This window comes from Mesoplodon mirus, assembly GCF_964341445.2.
Source record: "Mesoplodon mirus genome assembly, chromosome: 7".
NCBI lineage: Eukaryota > Metazoa > Chordata > Mammalia > Artiodactyla > Ziphiidae > Mesoplodon > Mesoplodon mirus.
In genome coordinates this window covers 77193421-77207871 of record NC_138983.1, presented here as the reverse complement: position 1 = coordinate 77207871, position 14451 = coordinate 77193421, and the positions used below count along the sequence as shown (strand labels likewise).

The following is a 14451-nucleotide window of genomic DNA, read 5'->3' as shown; positions in this document are numbered from 1 at the left end:
GCAAGGTAAGTTTTATTATGCTACAGGTACAGATTATATAGACTAGAAAAGGGAAGGTTGCCAGACGGTGGTTTACATTATCTCATGACTGTCTCGGCTCAAGGTTAACTTCCCTGGGAGAAAACCCATAAACCCAGAATCATCCAAAATAACCTGCATGTGCAGGGGGAGACAGCTTTGCTTGTCTCATTTTACTTTCTTTCTGATTTCTGGGCCCTGGTGATTTATCTCCCATGGAATGGAACAAGGAGGGGAACAAGTAGGGACAGTCCCTTCGAGCAGCAGCGGCATGCCTGGCATGTCTGAAGGTGCTCTCAAGGCTGACTGCTTCCCACACATATGTTGGCTTGTTTAAGCCTCAAGCCCTCGATCCTTTGTTGAAATACAATAATTTCATTCCTATGGTTTTCAATACCAAAAACTCTACCTCCAGGAGGGTTAAAGTCTAATTTGTACTCCAAACCAAGTAGCAGTGCAGTTCGCTACTACTGAGGCTGAATCCATAAAGACTTCAAGACCACGACCAGAAGACAAGTTATTATATATAATACCCTAGAAGGCCTGAAACATAATTATCATATACATAGCTGGTCCTTCAGAGCTTTTTACCTATAACATGTTTTTTGATGAAAGTTATTTAATGTACTGGAGATAACTGTGAACTACTGATCAAATATTTGAATACTTATACTTACCTGGAATTTCATTTCTGCTGAAAGAAAAAGGAAGAACAGGACTCACCTAAAACAAAACAAACTTTAGAAATGAAAGTAAACATCTTATCACACACTATCACTTTTGGAAGCAGCATAGAGGGGCAGTCAACAGGAAAACACTGGTGAAATAGGACAAAACTCTAGGCCAAAAATCCATTATTATTATCATCAGTCACAGTACCACAACTGTGCCCTTCATAATTAATAAGCACTCCTAAGAATCTTCATTTGGCACCAGATGATGTGTTTAAGAGAAACGCTCTGGGAGGTTTTGAATCAGACTTGGTTTTTGTTAGCCAAGTTACAGGAGAATTTTTAAAGTGGGGGGAAGGGAAGAAGGAAACGGACCAGAAAAAGAATTGAAGCCATCATCTACAAACCAACAAAGCACTGAGAGTTCCAAACGTTATGTCAGACACTAAAATGACTGACACAGGCTCAAGCGGTTTATAAAACCTAGAAAAAGACTACACCAGCAAAGTCCCCATTTATCTGTAGAGTTCAGAAACTAAAACAAGGAATATTTCAGCTTAACACCTGATCTCAAGAGAATCATATACACTTCACATGAATAAAAATACCTGAAACCAAACATTTTTAAAAGCTCCAATACCCAAAATAGAAAGAAAAAAATTAATTCAGAAGACTCAATCCATCCATGATAATCACAAAACGGCTGGGCAATCTCTATCTCCCTTCCACACTAACCATCCATCCCCTGGAAGACCAAGGGAGATCAGACCTTCCAGACTTACCTTCCAGACCTTCCAGACACCTGGCTGCGGCAAAATTCGATGGAATCTCCTTGTGGAACAGCAGTTTCCCATCTCTTGTGTCTCTCCCTGTCATGATCATGCAGGAAGCAAGTCTGGCTGTGCTATTTCTTATCATTGTGTGTCACCCATCTGCAACATGATATTGAAAAAGTAGTTCCCTTTCCCCCAGAAGGCTGAGGCTCAGCTACAGGGGTAATTCTCCTGGGCACACAGTCATTATTTAGGCCGACTCAGTGACTTCAACAGGCTTAATCATGTGATCAGGCTTGTTGCCAGCTGCATAATGCTCCCACATCTGTAGATAGAGCCACTCTAGTTCCATCGTGTATTGTTTGGTGTTGAACAGAGGGCTAGATGTTCTCTGCTTCCAGACTTTGCCACGAATTTTCTTCAGGTATTCTACATCAGTTCCCAGTTTCACAGCTATCTCTTCATATTCTTGTCTATTTTTAGCAATCAGCTCAAGACAGCCTAAACAAGTGAGCTGGGAAGCTGCAACTCGGGAAGCAAGAGTCTCTCCTGGCATAGTCACCATGGGGGTCCCTGCCCAAAGGACGTCCATCCCTGTGGTGTGTCCATTACAGAGTGGAGTGTCCAAGCAGACATCAGCCAGCTGGCCTCTCCGAACATGTTCCTCTTTAGGAGCAACAGGGGAAAAAATGAGACGGTTCGGGCGAAGGCCCATATTTTGTGCGTACTGTTGAATATTAGCTTCTCCTGCTGCTGGAAAACGCAACAGCCACAGTACACTATTGGGAACACGCTTCAGAATATTTGCCCACACCTGCAAAGTAGATGGGTCAATTTTGTATAACTGATTAAAGTTACAGTACACAATGGCATCTTCCGGTAACCCGTACTGAGAACGTGTGGTTACAATAATGGTACGGGGAACCTCCTCTCCAGTGGCAGCCTTAGTGTTGATCAGGGTAGTTGCCAGTCCATTGCTAATATTGAATCCATTCATTGTAATCTGAATTTGTCCTCTGTTAATCATTTCAATAACTGCTTCTGCAACAGTATTCATAGGAATGACAGGCATATTAAGAGTTGTATTACTGCTGTCTGCGTTGTCTTCTCCATCAGGACATTTCATCTTGACTATTTGCACATCTGATAGACTATCAAGAAATGCTTGGAGGTCGATGCCATTCAGCACAATCCGATTGTCATAAATGTGCCCATTGGACTTAAAATCGATGACGGCTTTTTTCTTCAGGTGAGGGAACATATTAGCATGGTCACCAATAAAGAAAGTATGGGGCATATAAGCCAGTTTCTCAGAATACTGCTCAGCAACTTCAGCAGGTGAAGTTTCCTGATCAGTGATGATATAATCCATGAAAAGCGCGCCACTAGTCCCAGGGTACCCCAGCCACATTGCCTGAATAGGAGCTGGCCTGAGAGCAAAGAGTTCATTTCGAGCACCCCTGGTATAACCATTCAGATTTACAAGGATGTGTATACCATCTTGATGGATGCAATCAGCTGCTTTCCCATTGCATGGAATCTGAGAAAGATCAATGAAATGATTGGCTTCTGCCATCACCTTCGCTCGGAAGTTTGTGCCATCATGTGGGCTCAGGGCATAACAGAATATCTCAAATGTATCAGGATTGTGCATGCCTGGAATAGACTGCATAAGATGAGAAGTAGGATGATTCCCAAAGTCAGAACTCACGTATCCTACACGCAGTCGACCATCACTGAGCTTCAAGTCTTTTGGATGTTCATACGGTGGTTTATGAAGGACACTTATATTAGCCAAGCAGAGGTTCCCATGCCTCTCAGCAATAGCCTTCCTGAAGCCATGAGAAAGAGGATAGAGCATACTATGATGAGGCTGCACAGAAGGCAACCTATTCTTCTCCAACTGGTCAGCCACAATGCTGACCAACTTCTTCATTCGCTCATCATAGTCTGTCCAATCACAGACAACCTGCAGGCAATGAGCCAAATTACAATAAGCGTCAGGAAAGTCAGGTTGAAGCTTCAGAACAGTGCGATAAGAAGCAATTGCTTCTGGAATATTCCCTGAATCGTGGTGAATGGAAGCCAGATTGCTGTGGGCATCCGCAAATGCAGGGCTGATCTGAATGGCATGAGTATAACACTGCAAGGCTCCCTGAACATCCTGCATCTCCCGTAGGGTGTTTCCCATATTGCAGTAGGCATCAGCAAAGGTAGGACTGATTCGAATAGCCTCCTTATAATGCATCAGAGCTTCATGCAGTTTTCCCTGCTGCTTCAATACACTTGCTAAATTTGAATGGGCATCAGCAAAGTCTGGGCAGAGCTCTAATGCTTTACGATACAAGCGAACTGCCTCTTCACTGTTTCCCTGTTCTCCTTTGATATTGGCTAGGTTATTCAGAGAGTCTGCATGGGTGGGACACAGCTGGAGAGCTGTATGATAACAATCTTCTGCTTCAGCAACACTGCCCTTCTCTTTGAGAGCGTTTCCTAGGTTGCAGTAAGCATCAGGGAAATGTGGTTGCAATTCAATAGCTCGCCTGTAGGTGTCTATTGCCAGATCCATCAGGCCTTGCTCATGGTATACACAAGCCAGGTTGCCATGTACCACTGCATGATTTGGACTCAAGCTTAGGGCACGAAGGTAAGCTGCCACAGCTCTGTCAAAAATCCGTGCCTCATTGAAGACATTTCCTAAATTGATATAAGCATCCAGAAAATTGGGGTCAAGGGTGACAGCCTTTTCAAAGTGATGAATTGCAAGCCAAATCTCCCCTTGCGCATTGAAAACACAGCCAAGATTACTCCAAGCTACTGCAAAGTTCGGTTGCATCTCAATTGCTTTCAAATAACATGCCTTGGCTTCTTCTAAGCCACCCAGGGCTTTGAGCAGGTTCCCCAGGTCACTGCGAACACAGTACAAATAAGGATTGTACTGAAGAGCAGAGACGTAAGCTTGTACTGCCCCTTCCATGTCGCCTGCTGCTACCAATGCGGCTGCCAGGTTAATATAACCATCGATGAAATCTGGTTTGAGATGCAATGCATGCCGGTAATGTTCAGTTGCTTCCTGCAACTGCCCTCTTTCCTTGTACACATTCCCCAAATTCGAATAGGCTTCTGCCAGAAGAGGGTTCTGTTTAATTGCCAGAGTACTGAAGTGGGCAGATCTGTCCAGCCTTCGACACTGGAAGTGTATAGATGAAAGTAATAAAAGTACACCAGTATTGCCTGGCTCTTGTCTCCAGAGCTGCATGCAGTGTCTCTCAGCTGTCTCAAAATCTCCTGCCTGATATTCTCGATGTGCCAACTCAGCTAACCCTTGGAAGGAAAGCATACGTTTCGTTGGTTCTGTGCTGTCGGCCACGTTGCCCACGGAAGACGCCATCTGGAGCTTCTGGAGAGAGTGAAAAAAGGGGGTAATTGAGTCCCGCTGCCGCCACTACTGGCAAGAACGTTTCTAGAGGGAGCAAACACGAGCGCAGCAGCCGTACCACTGCTTTGGCAGGCTTAAGCGGCGGCAACAGTTACAGGCACCGAACCTTAGGAACTCTGGTTGGCCATCTACCTCTCATGCTCTTGAAATCTTAATTCTTAACCCTGCCCTCTTCCACCATTTTTCTCCTAATCAGGGAATAAAAATTACCTATCCATTTGCCTTAGAAGAAATCAAAAGTCAGTAGTCCAAACACTTTTTAAAATATTGTTTTCTGTCCAGTTGGAAATGAAATACATGATTGACTTTTCTTCATCATTCATATAGTCAACGTGGAAAACATTAGGGCCATGAATTTCAATACAGTAAGATGAGAAAATTTTAAATTGGCCTTCCCAAACCACTAATAAGTAACCGATGTTGTATATAATGCTAAGATCTTAGAGACTGAGTTTGATATTTTAAAAGTTCTGAAAACATTAGCTAATTTCTCCTCATCAAATTTCTCATGACTCAAACCTGAGTATTACTTTTTAAAAGATAAATCTATTTATTTTTATTTATTTATTTTTATTTTGGCTGCATTGGGTCTTCAGTGCTGCGTGCAGCCTTTCTCTAGTTGCGGCGAGTGGGGGCTACTCTTTGTTGTGGTGCCGGGGCTTCTCATCACAGTAGCTTCTATTGTTGTTCCACAACTCTATGGGTTCCTTTTTAGGTCCTACGAAGAACCCTAGAAATTAGTTCATGTAATTCTAGGTTTTTGCAAAATTGTCAAAAGTGAGATATTTTAACTTCCATCAGGTAAGACCACCGTCTATTTCTTTGCCAATTTTCCTTCTATCATAGTCCGCTATGTTGGATCATATTGGATTGGTCACAGGCTTTTTTGAAATCTGGCTAAGGACATGTTTTAAGTGAGGCTATTATGTGATTTTCAGACACCACCATATGTAACTGACTGTATAATATCCCATTACAGGAATAACTTCCAGTACTCTTACTGACTACTCTACTGACTTAACTAGCACAAGACACAGAAGCGTAAGGACAAAAACCACCTTACAGTATAGCCATGTCTTGCACTTCACAGCTCTCAAAGCATGTGCATTTGAAGAAGAAAAAAAGAACTGAAAAATATAAAACCAGAAGTTATTCTGTGGAAAATTATTTCAATCACCAGGCATGTGAAAGATAAGTCAAAGATTCAGTTTTCTTCAATGCTTAGTCAAAACGGAAATTTCCTGCTGTCAAGAATATACTCCAGGGCTTCCCTGGTGGTGCAGTGGTTGAGAGTCCACCTGCCGATGCAGGGGACACGGGTTTGTGCCTCGGTCCGGGAAGATCCCAAATGCCGTGTAGCGGCTAGGCCCGTGAGCCATGGCCACTGATCCTGCATGTCCGGAGCCTGTGCCCTGCAACGGGGAGAGGCCACAACAGTGAGAGGCCAGCATACCGCAAAAACAAAAAAACAAAAAAAAAATATACTCCAGGGGCTTCCCTGATGGCACAGTGGTTAGGAAGCCACCTGACAATGCAGGGGACACGGGTTCGAGCCCTGGTCCGGGAAGATCCCACATGCTGCGGAGCAACTAAGACCGTGTGCCACAACTCTGGAGCCTGTGCTCTAGAGCCCGTGAGCCACAACTACTGAGCCTGCGAGCCACAACTACTGAAGCTCGCGTGCCTAGAGCCCGTGCTTTGCAACAAGAGAAGCCACCGCAATAAGAAGCCTGCACACCACAACAAAGAGTATCCCCCAGTCGCTGCAACTAGAGAAAGCCTGCGCACAGAGACGAAGACACAACACAGTCAAAAATAAATAAATAAATAAATAAATAAATAAATAAATAAAAGGATATACCCCATCAATAATGTGTGTAATGGAATGGTGTGAATGAGTATTTTATCAGAATTCCTGTAATGCACAATCCTATAGCAGTACTGAAATCAGTAATGCATTTATAAGAGTAAATATTTATGAGGAAGTAATCCATAGAGGTTTTCTCAAAGTTAACAATGACAATTAATGTGACATTATCAATAATAAATTGTGACGCTGAAATAAACTTTTCTAAACTATTAATAACTAAAAGCAAACTCTAATCAACCATGTTAAAAGAAATCTATGTCTATAAACTACAAAGTTTATTTCTGAAAATTTTATTTCTAAAACACATAAACTGTCATATGAGGAGGCAGTTAAAGAATATATAGCTACAAGAGTGGGGAAAAAGTTTTATAGAGACACATCTGGCAGTAGTTAATTTTCAAATGTCATTTTTCTAGATTTTGTGACACCTATAGTATTGATATTTGAAAGCATTTAAAAAAATTGTAATTTGTAGATTTGCTACTTCCAGGTAGAGTAAAATATTTGGAAGCAAAACAACATTTCCACTGAGAAAAATTTAAAAAGCCAAATAAAATAGTCAGCATTCAATCAAAAAGTTCTAGACATACCAAGAGATAGAATCATATGACTAAAATTCTAAGAAAGGAACAGATAATACAAAAATAGTTATATAAGATATTGTGTATCTTTATCAGGCAAAGTCTTTATCAAGAAAAGACTTTAAAATCATCAGAATTAATATTATATTTTATTTATTTGTATATTTTATTTATATATCTATATAAAGGACTTAAAGATAAAGCCCTAGTTAAGGCAGTGACAAAAGCAGTAGCAGTGGGAGTGAAAAGAAATGGTTATATTCAAGGATATTTTGTCAGTAAAAGTCCAAGATCAAATGTCTGACTGCATACATGGGATGGATAGACGGAGTGGGAAAAATCAAAGTTAACTATAGAGGTTCTAGTGAAGATGGGGTTGCAAACACCCAACCCAAGGGGTTGCGATCATCCCCAAGGTCTAGGAGACTCAAAGGGAAGGTCATGGTCGAGGAAAAGTTAATTGCTGGGAAAATAAGACTCCCAGTCTCTCCATCTCCTTGTACTAGTTTTTTTTTTTAACATCTTTATTGGAGTATAATTGCTTTACAATGGTGTGTTAGTTTCTGCTTTATAACAAAGTAAATCAGTGATACATATACATATGTCCCCATATCTCTTCCCTCTTGCATCTCCCTCCCTTCCACCCTCCCTATCTCACCCCTCTAGGTGGTCACAAAGCACAGAGCTGATCTCCCTGTGCTATGCGGCCGCTTCCCACTAGCTATCTATTCCTTATACCAGTTTTGTTTTTCTGCTCATATACGTAGCAGCATTTCATTCAAGGGGAAAGTCATTGATCTGACTGGTCAAATGAAACACCATAGTTCAAGGCACATTTACAGTGGTTAGTTCCTCCACAATTTAGAAAGGAACATTCACAATTTCCCTCTTCCTACACCGCAGAACACATTGGCCATTCCTCCAAAGTTTCCACTCCATAGAGTGGACCAGAGATGACGTTAGCCCAGAACTGAGAGCTTGGCATGAGATGGTGTCAACCCCACCTAGAGCTCTGGCATAAGTTATGACCCAACCCAGTTCTACAGAGAGCTCTGCGTGGAATCTTGTCTCAGCCATAATAATGTGATTCTGCTTTTCATTTGGTTGTCTTCTTTGCTTAACTTTCCCTGGCCACTCTGACAAACAAAATTTCAGGCAATCCTGGGCCACTCACTAACTTTATTCCATCTAATGTTATCCAGATTCCCAAGAAAATTACTAACAATAAAGGGGGAAATTTGGAACATGGTGAGTTTTAGGTGCCTGAAATATACAGGTAACTGAATCCAGTTAAGTAGCAAATTATTTGGATCTCAAATATGCCAGTAGAAGAGCAGACTAAGCTCAATTTAATGTACTCTTACTGGAGACACATGTAAATTCTGGGTCAATTTTGAAAAAGTTAAAAGCACATAGCTGAGATTAAAAGAAAGAAAGGAACACCTGCATGTTTCAGAAAGTAACAGAGAAATTAAATCCAGAGAAATAAGAGCAGACTGATGTCTATGGGTTCCGTTCCTTAGTATAGGCCTTATGTAAATAGGGGCTGGAGCTAGAAATCTAACATTACCTTGAGGCCAGGAATTTAGACTCAGGATGGAACAATATTGAGAAGTTAGTACAGATATCCTACAGAAATTTCATGAGGAACTGCTTAGTCCATTAAGAGGGCCAAGGGAGGTGGTGAGGAAGACTGATATCTCTTGAAAACCTTCAGGTACAGAAAACATCAACACCTCTGAAAAGTAGGCCTGTCCTTCCCAGAGTTGTGATGGCCAGCTTGTCACTAACCTGGAAGGCCCTGTAGGAATCAGAAACTGCAAGGAGAGTAATTCAAAGAAAAACAGATGCAGGATGGGTGTGGCAATAAATCCTAGGACCCTACCAGAAACAAAATTAAAACCACTCTAGAGGGAAATTTTAACAAACCAGGGCAGAGAGTATCCTAACCAGAATAGAATAATAATTCTGAGGAAGTTACTTTACTTATTTAAGTAATATTCAATGCATTTCCATGGCCAGGCCCTTTTGAAGAATTCTAAAACATATACAAACAATTCATTTACATCTTATATATCCCACCATCCAGAGCAAAATTCACTTAAGAACTGTACTGGTGGAAATTGGGCAGCACTATGGAGAAAATAAAATGTGTTTACCATCAAAAAACATGAAGGTAAGAAAGATAATGTCTAATTTTTTAATTATCCTGTGGTTTCTTGAAATCTTTTGAAACCCAAATTAGAGAAACCTAGGAGGAAATGAAGATTTAAATATTTAGAGATTTATCAACTCATCTCTAAAAGCTTTATTAATCTCTTCTTTTAATAACATTCCTGAGAGGTATAAATGTGTCCAGTGATAGGGTTGAATAAGCCTGAGAGAATTTCAATTGTTTACCATTCTTGGTCAGCTCTTAAGACCTTTCAGGAGCATCTTGATTTTCATGGCCTCATCCAACAAAAGCAGGATATTTTACAGAAAGTCCTGGGCCACTTTTTGGCTTGCTTTTGTGTCTATGTTTTTGGTTTTTTCACATCGGGTGGTACATTAGGCTACCTATTGCATACTCCCTCATTCATGCATGCATTCATTCAAACAATATTTACTGAGTTGAGACATTTAATTAACACTCAATAAATGATGTTTAGATGAATGGATGCGCTTTCTATCAAAGTAAGTGTAAGTACTGAGAAAAATTACAGAATGTATGATCCCAGCCCCACAAAAGCTTATAACTGTGTTGAGGATATAACAGATGCTGATGAAATAACTAATATATCATATTGGACAGTTTCTAAGTTCAAAAATGAGTTTTTATAAATAATCAGAGCCTAAGGAGGACAAAGAAGGGACAGTTCATTATGGGTTGAATCTATCAATAAATGTACATTTCAGATGAGATTTGAGATTGACCTCAAAGAAGAGGACTTAGATACATGAACAGAGAACAAAAAAGGCATGGTGATAGCATGTGCATAGATAGTGTGGCCGATATTTATGTTCTTCATTAAAGATAGTCAGAGATAACCCAAATGTAACTGTTTCCATGGGTCCATTCTCAGTATCCAAACAAAATGGCAAATCCTATCTTAGTCAAACTAATGAAAAACACAGCCTTTAACAAAGAGATTGTGAAGGAAAGGGGGAGAGAAAGGCTTGCATCCCACACCACACAACAAAACTTATTGAATTCTTTGTTTAATTTTCTCCCTCTGAAAATTTCCTCTCCCCCCTCTGTACGTGTCTCTTCTCCCACATCTGGCCACACTCTACCAGCCATCTTTCCAGATCTTTCCAGAACTCTCCATCTTAGTTTCATTAGGCCACAATTTAAACATCTCACAGGTCTCCAGGATGCATCCCCATCACTTATTCCACAAAGACAAACAAAGGACACTTCTCAGGATCACGTTTCTTTGAAGGAAGAGGTCATGAGGGTGATTATAAATAATATAAGGTGGAGAGCAGTGACTTAAAATACCATTTTTCAGCTTAGAATGTGAATACAGGGAACTTTGGGAAACTAGAAAATCTAGAAAGGATTCACTGATAATTATTTATGTTCAATGAATAAAATAAAATGTAATAATACGGCTAAACTCTGACAGATAAACTTTTTCAAAAGTTGCTTTCACACACCGTCACTATTGGGATGTTTGATAAACACACCTTTCCTTCTTTACTTTCTTCTTTCTTTGCAGATACTGGCACCAAACTTTCAAACAATAAGAACCTTCCCATAAGTCCCTTGCCAGGCAAGATTAAGGTATAACAATCCAAACAAATTTTTGAAGAAGATAACTGGTTGAAAGCATAAGAAAAGAGCTGGGTTTCTCTTATTCAACAGTCACATAATGAGTAATGTGGGAATTGGTTTAAAAAGTCTCTCTGCATGAAGGGCTAAGGTTAAGATTAGAACTTCTGAGGCCAGAAGAGCAAAATGACTACAACAATCCACATATTTTCAAGAGCCGCCCTTTGGATGTGAGGGATTGATTTTTCCCACTACTTTTTCAGCAACCCAACTGGTGTCTTTATTAAACGACATAAGAGAATACAGTGTGGCCAAGAAGGCTTAGATTTCCTTAGCCCCAAGTCAGATATTCTCCAATGACTGTCCACTCTAATTAAAAAGAGAGATTTACAGAAGGAAACTGGATACAACTGAGTGTACCTTAATTTCAACCCTTTACCTGAGTTATTTGTTTTGCTTTCAATTCTCCGCTGAAGTGCCTACATTAATATATTTTTAAGAACATTTCCTTAAGTTGAAGTATTCATTCAGTATATTCATTTACTATAATTTAGAAAAGCCAAATGATTTAGGCAAATTCATTTCTATATTGCCACAGCAGTGTACTGTGAACTAAATGACACCTGGCAGTTCTTTACTCAGATACTAACTCAATTAGAAGGCAGAACAAGGATACCTACCCATTCAGGGAGGGAAAGGTCACTTAGCCTCTGTAGCTGTCTTAGGTCTCTTATCATCACAGTAACAAATTGAAGACTAAAAACCATATGATCATCTCAATAGATGAAGAAAAAGCTTTTGAAAAAAATTCAATATCCATTCATGGTAAAAACTCTCCAGAAAGTGGGCATAGAGGGAACATACCTCAACATAATAAAGGCCATATATGACAAGCTCATAGCTAACATACTCAATGGTGAAAAGCTGAAAGCATTTCCCCTAAGATCAGGAACAAGAAAAGGATGCCCACTCTCACCACTTTTATTGAAGGTAGTTTTGCAAGTCCTAGCCACAGCAATCAGACAAGAAAAGTAAATAAATAAAAGGACTCCAAAATGGAAAGGAAAAAGTAAAACTGTCACTGTTTGCAGATGGCATGATACATAGAAAATCTGAAAGACACCATCAAAAAATTATTAGAGCTCAAAAATGAACTTGGTAAATTTGCAGGATACAAAATTTATATATAGAAATCTATTGTATTTCTATACACTAACAGTGAACTATCAGAAGGAGAAATTAAGGAAACAATCCCATTTACAATCACGTAAAAAAGAATAAAATACATAAGAATAAATCTGCCTAAGGAGGTAAAAGACCTGTACCCAGGGAACTATACGACACTGATACAAGAAATTAAAGATGACACAAACAGCTGGAAAGATATACCATAGTCACGGATTGGAAGAATTAATATTGTTAAAATGACCATCATACCCAAGGAAATCTACGGATTCAATGCAGTCTGTATCAACATATCAAGGGCATTTTCCACAGACCTAGAACAAATAATTTTAAACTTTGTATGGAAACACAAAAGATCCTGAATAGTTAAAACAGTCTTGAGAAAGAAGAACACAACTGGAGGAATCATGCTCCCTGGCTTCAGACTGTGCTACAAACCTACAGTAATCAAAACAGTATGGTACTGGCACAAAAACATCGATCACTGGAACAGACTAGAGAGCCCAGAAAGAAACCCATGCACTTATGGTCAATGAATCTATGACAAAGGAGCCAAGAATATGCAATGGAGAAATGTCTGGGCTTCCTTAGGGATGGTTTCATCAATTAATTTGTTTTCTTAAATGGACCATACTTTTCCATGTCTTTGTATACCTTGTGATTTTTTTGGTTGAAAATTTGTCTTTCAAATATTATAATGTGGTATCTATGGAAATCAGATTCTCCCACTTTCCCAGGGTTTCCTGGGCTTTTGAATGTTGAAGGCTGTAGTAGTCTGTTTAGGGACCTTTCCAAACTACTTTTGCAATGACTGTTTTCCTTATCGTATGTACGCACTGAAGTCTCTGTTCCTTTAGTTCATGTTTAGCTAATGTTTTGACAGAGATTTCCTTGAATTCCTGCACCTAAAACAAACAAAAACAAATATACACAAGCACATCCACATGCACACTCAAAACCACACACCTCTGCCCATTGTGCAGATTGCTGGATCACTCCTTCAACATTTAGCTGACCCGCATTGAGTTCAGGGCTCAGCCCATGGTCAAAGCTTAGAGACTCCTCTGGTGTTTTCAGAACATGCATCTTATCTTGAGTATGCATGTGGCTTTCTTAATTTCTCTGGACACGTGTGTACTTTTTGTAGGTTCTAATTTCCCAAAGAATCTCCCCCAACTTTGGCTCCTGCATCTTCTGTGGTCTATTGTATTTCAATGCACAGTCTTCTGCCCCAGCCATCTGTGCTTTGTTAGTTCACCTTGCACTTTCTTTGAGCAATGACCGCTGCTTTTCCAGACTGTGTTCCAAGTTAGCTAAGACAGAGATAAGCATCTTGTGTCAGTCCTTCAGGTAGCTCTCAGACAGGTTAGAACAGATACACATGATAATCTGACAGTACGGTCTCTTCTGCTCCCTCCTGAAGCAGGATTGAGGGTCCCATACTAGGAATGGTCTGCTGCTACTTTAAGACTATCACTGCATTAAGACTCCACCACTTTAAGACCATCACTACACTAACAGTGGATGGGGCAAGGGCAAGTAAAAATGCCACAAAGCTTTCCTGCCATTTTCAAATTGCCTCTTCCCTGGTTCAGTATGTGTTTGCTTGCTATAAATCTTTGGCTGATTTCAGGACTAAGAGAAACTCAAAGAACTCCACAGCAAAAAACAGTATAATCAAACTCTCAGAAGCCAAAGGACACAGAAAGAATCTTTTCTTCCAAAGGAGAAAGAAAAAAGAAATTTGTTACAAAGCAGGGATCCTCAAAAAGATTAGAGCTGGGCTTCCCTGGTGGCACAGTGGTTGAGAGTCCGCCTGCTGATGCAGGGGACACGGGTTCGTGCCCCGGTCCCGGAAGATCCCACATGCTGCGGAGCGGCTAGGCCTGTGAGCCATGGTCGCTGAGCCTGTGTGTCCAGAGCCTGTGCTCTGCAATGGGAGAGGCCACAACAGTGAGAGCCCCGCGTACCACAAAAAAAAAAAAAAAAAAAAAAAAAGATTAGAGCTAATTTCCTATATGAAACCACGGAAGCAAGAGGCCAGACATATTTAAAGTGCTGAAAGAAAAAAAATTGTCCACCAAGAATTCTATATTTGGCCAAACTGGTTTCAAAACATAGGGAGAAATTAACGCATTCCCAGATGAACAAAGGCTG

At 40.3% G+C, this 14451-nt stretch overlaps 1 protein-coding gene across 1 annotated transcript; it reads right to left on the bottom strand.

The window, feature by feature from the left end:
• Positions 1-321: 321 nt before the first annotated feature.
• Positions 322-5591, bottom strand: LOC309808334 (UDP-N-acetylglucosamine--peptide N-acetylglucosaminyltransferase 110 kDa subunit-like). The gene is made up of 2 exons (XM_082628489.1): positions 1472-5591; positions 322-741 (listed from the first exon to the last, which is right to left on the bottom strand). Exon 1 carries the CDS (start codon positions 4851-4853, stop codon positions 1713-1715), a length of 3141 nt encoding a protein of 1046 aa, XP_082484615.1. The 5' UTR covers positions 4854-5591; the 3' UTR covers positions 322-741; positions 1472-1712.
• Between the last annotated feature and the right edge of the window lie 8860 nt (positions 5592-14451).

Excerpts from the sequence above, each read along its gene's own strand:
- LOC309808334 (XM_082628489.1), bottom strand. The coding sequence starts at position 4,853 with ATGGCGTCTTCCGTGGGCAACGTGGCCGACAGCACAGAACCAACGAAA.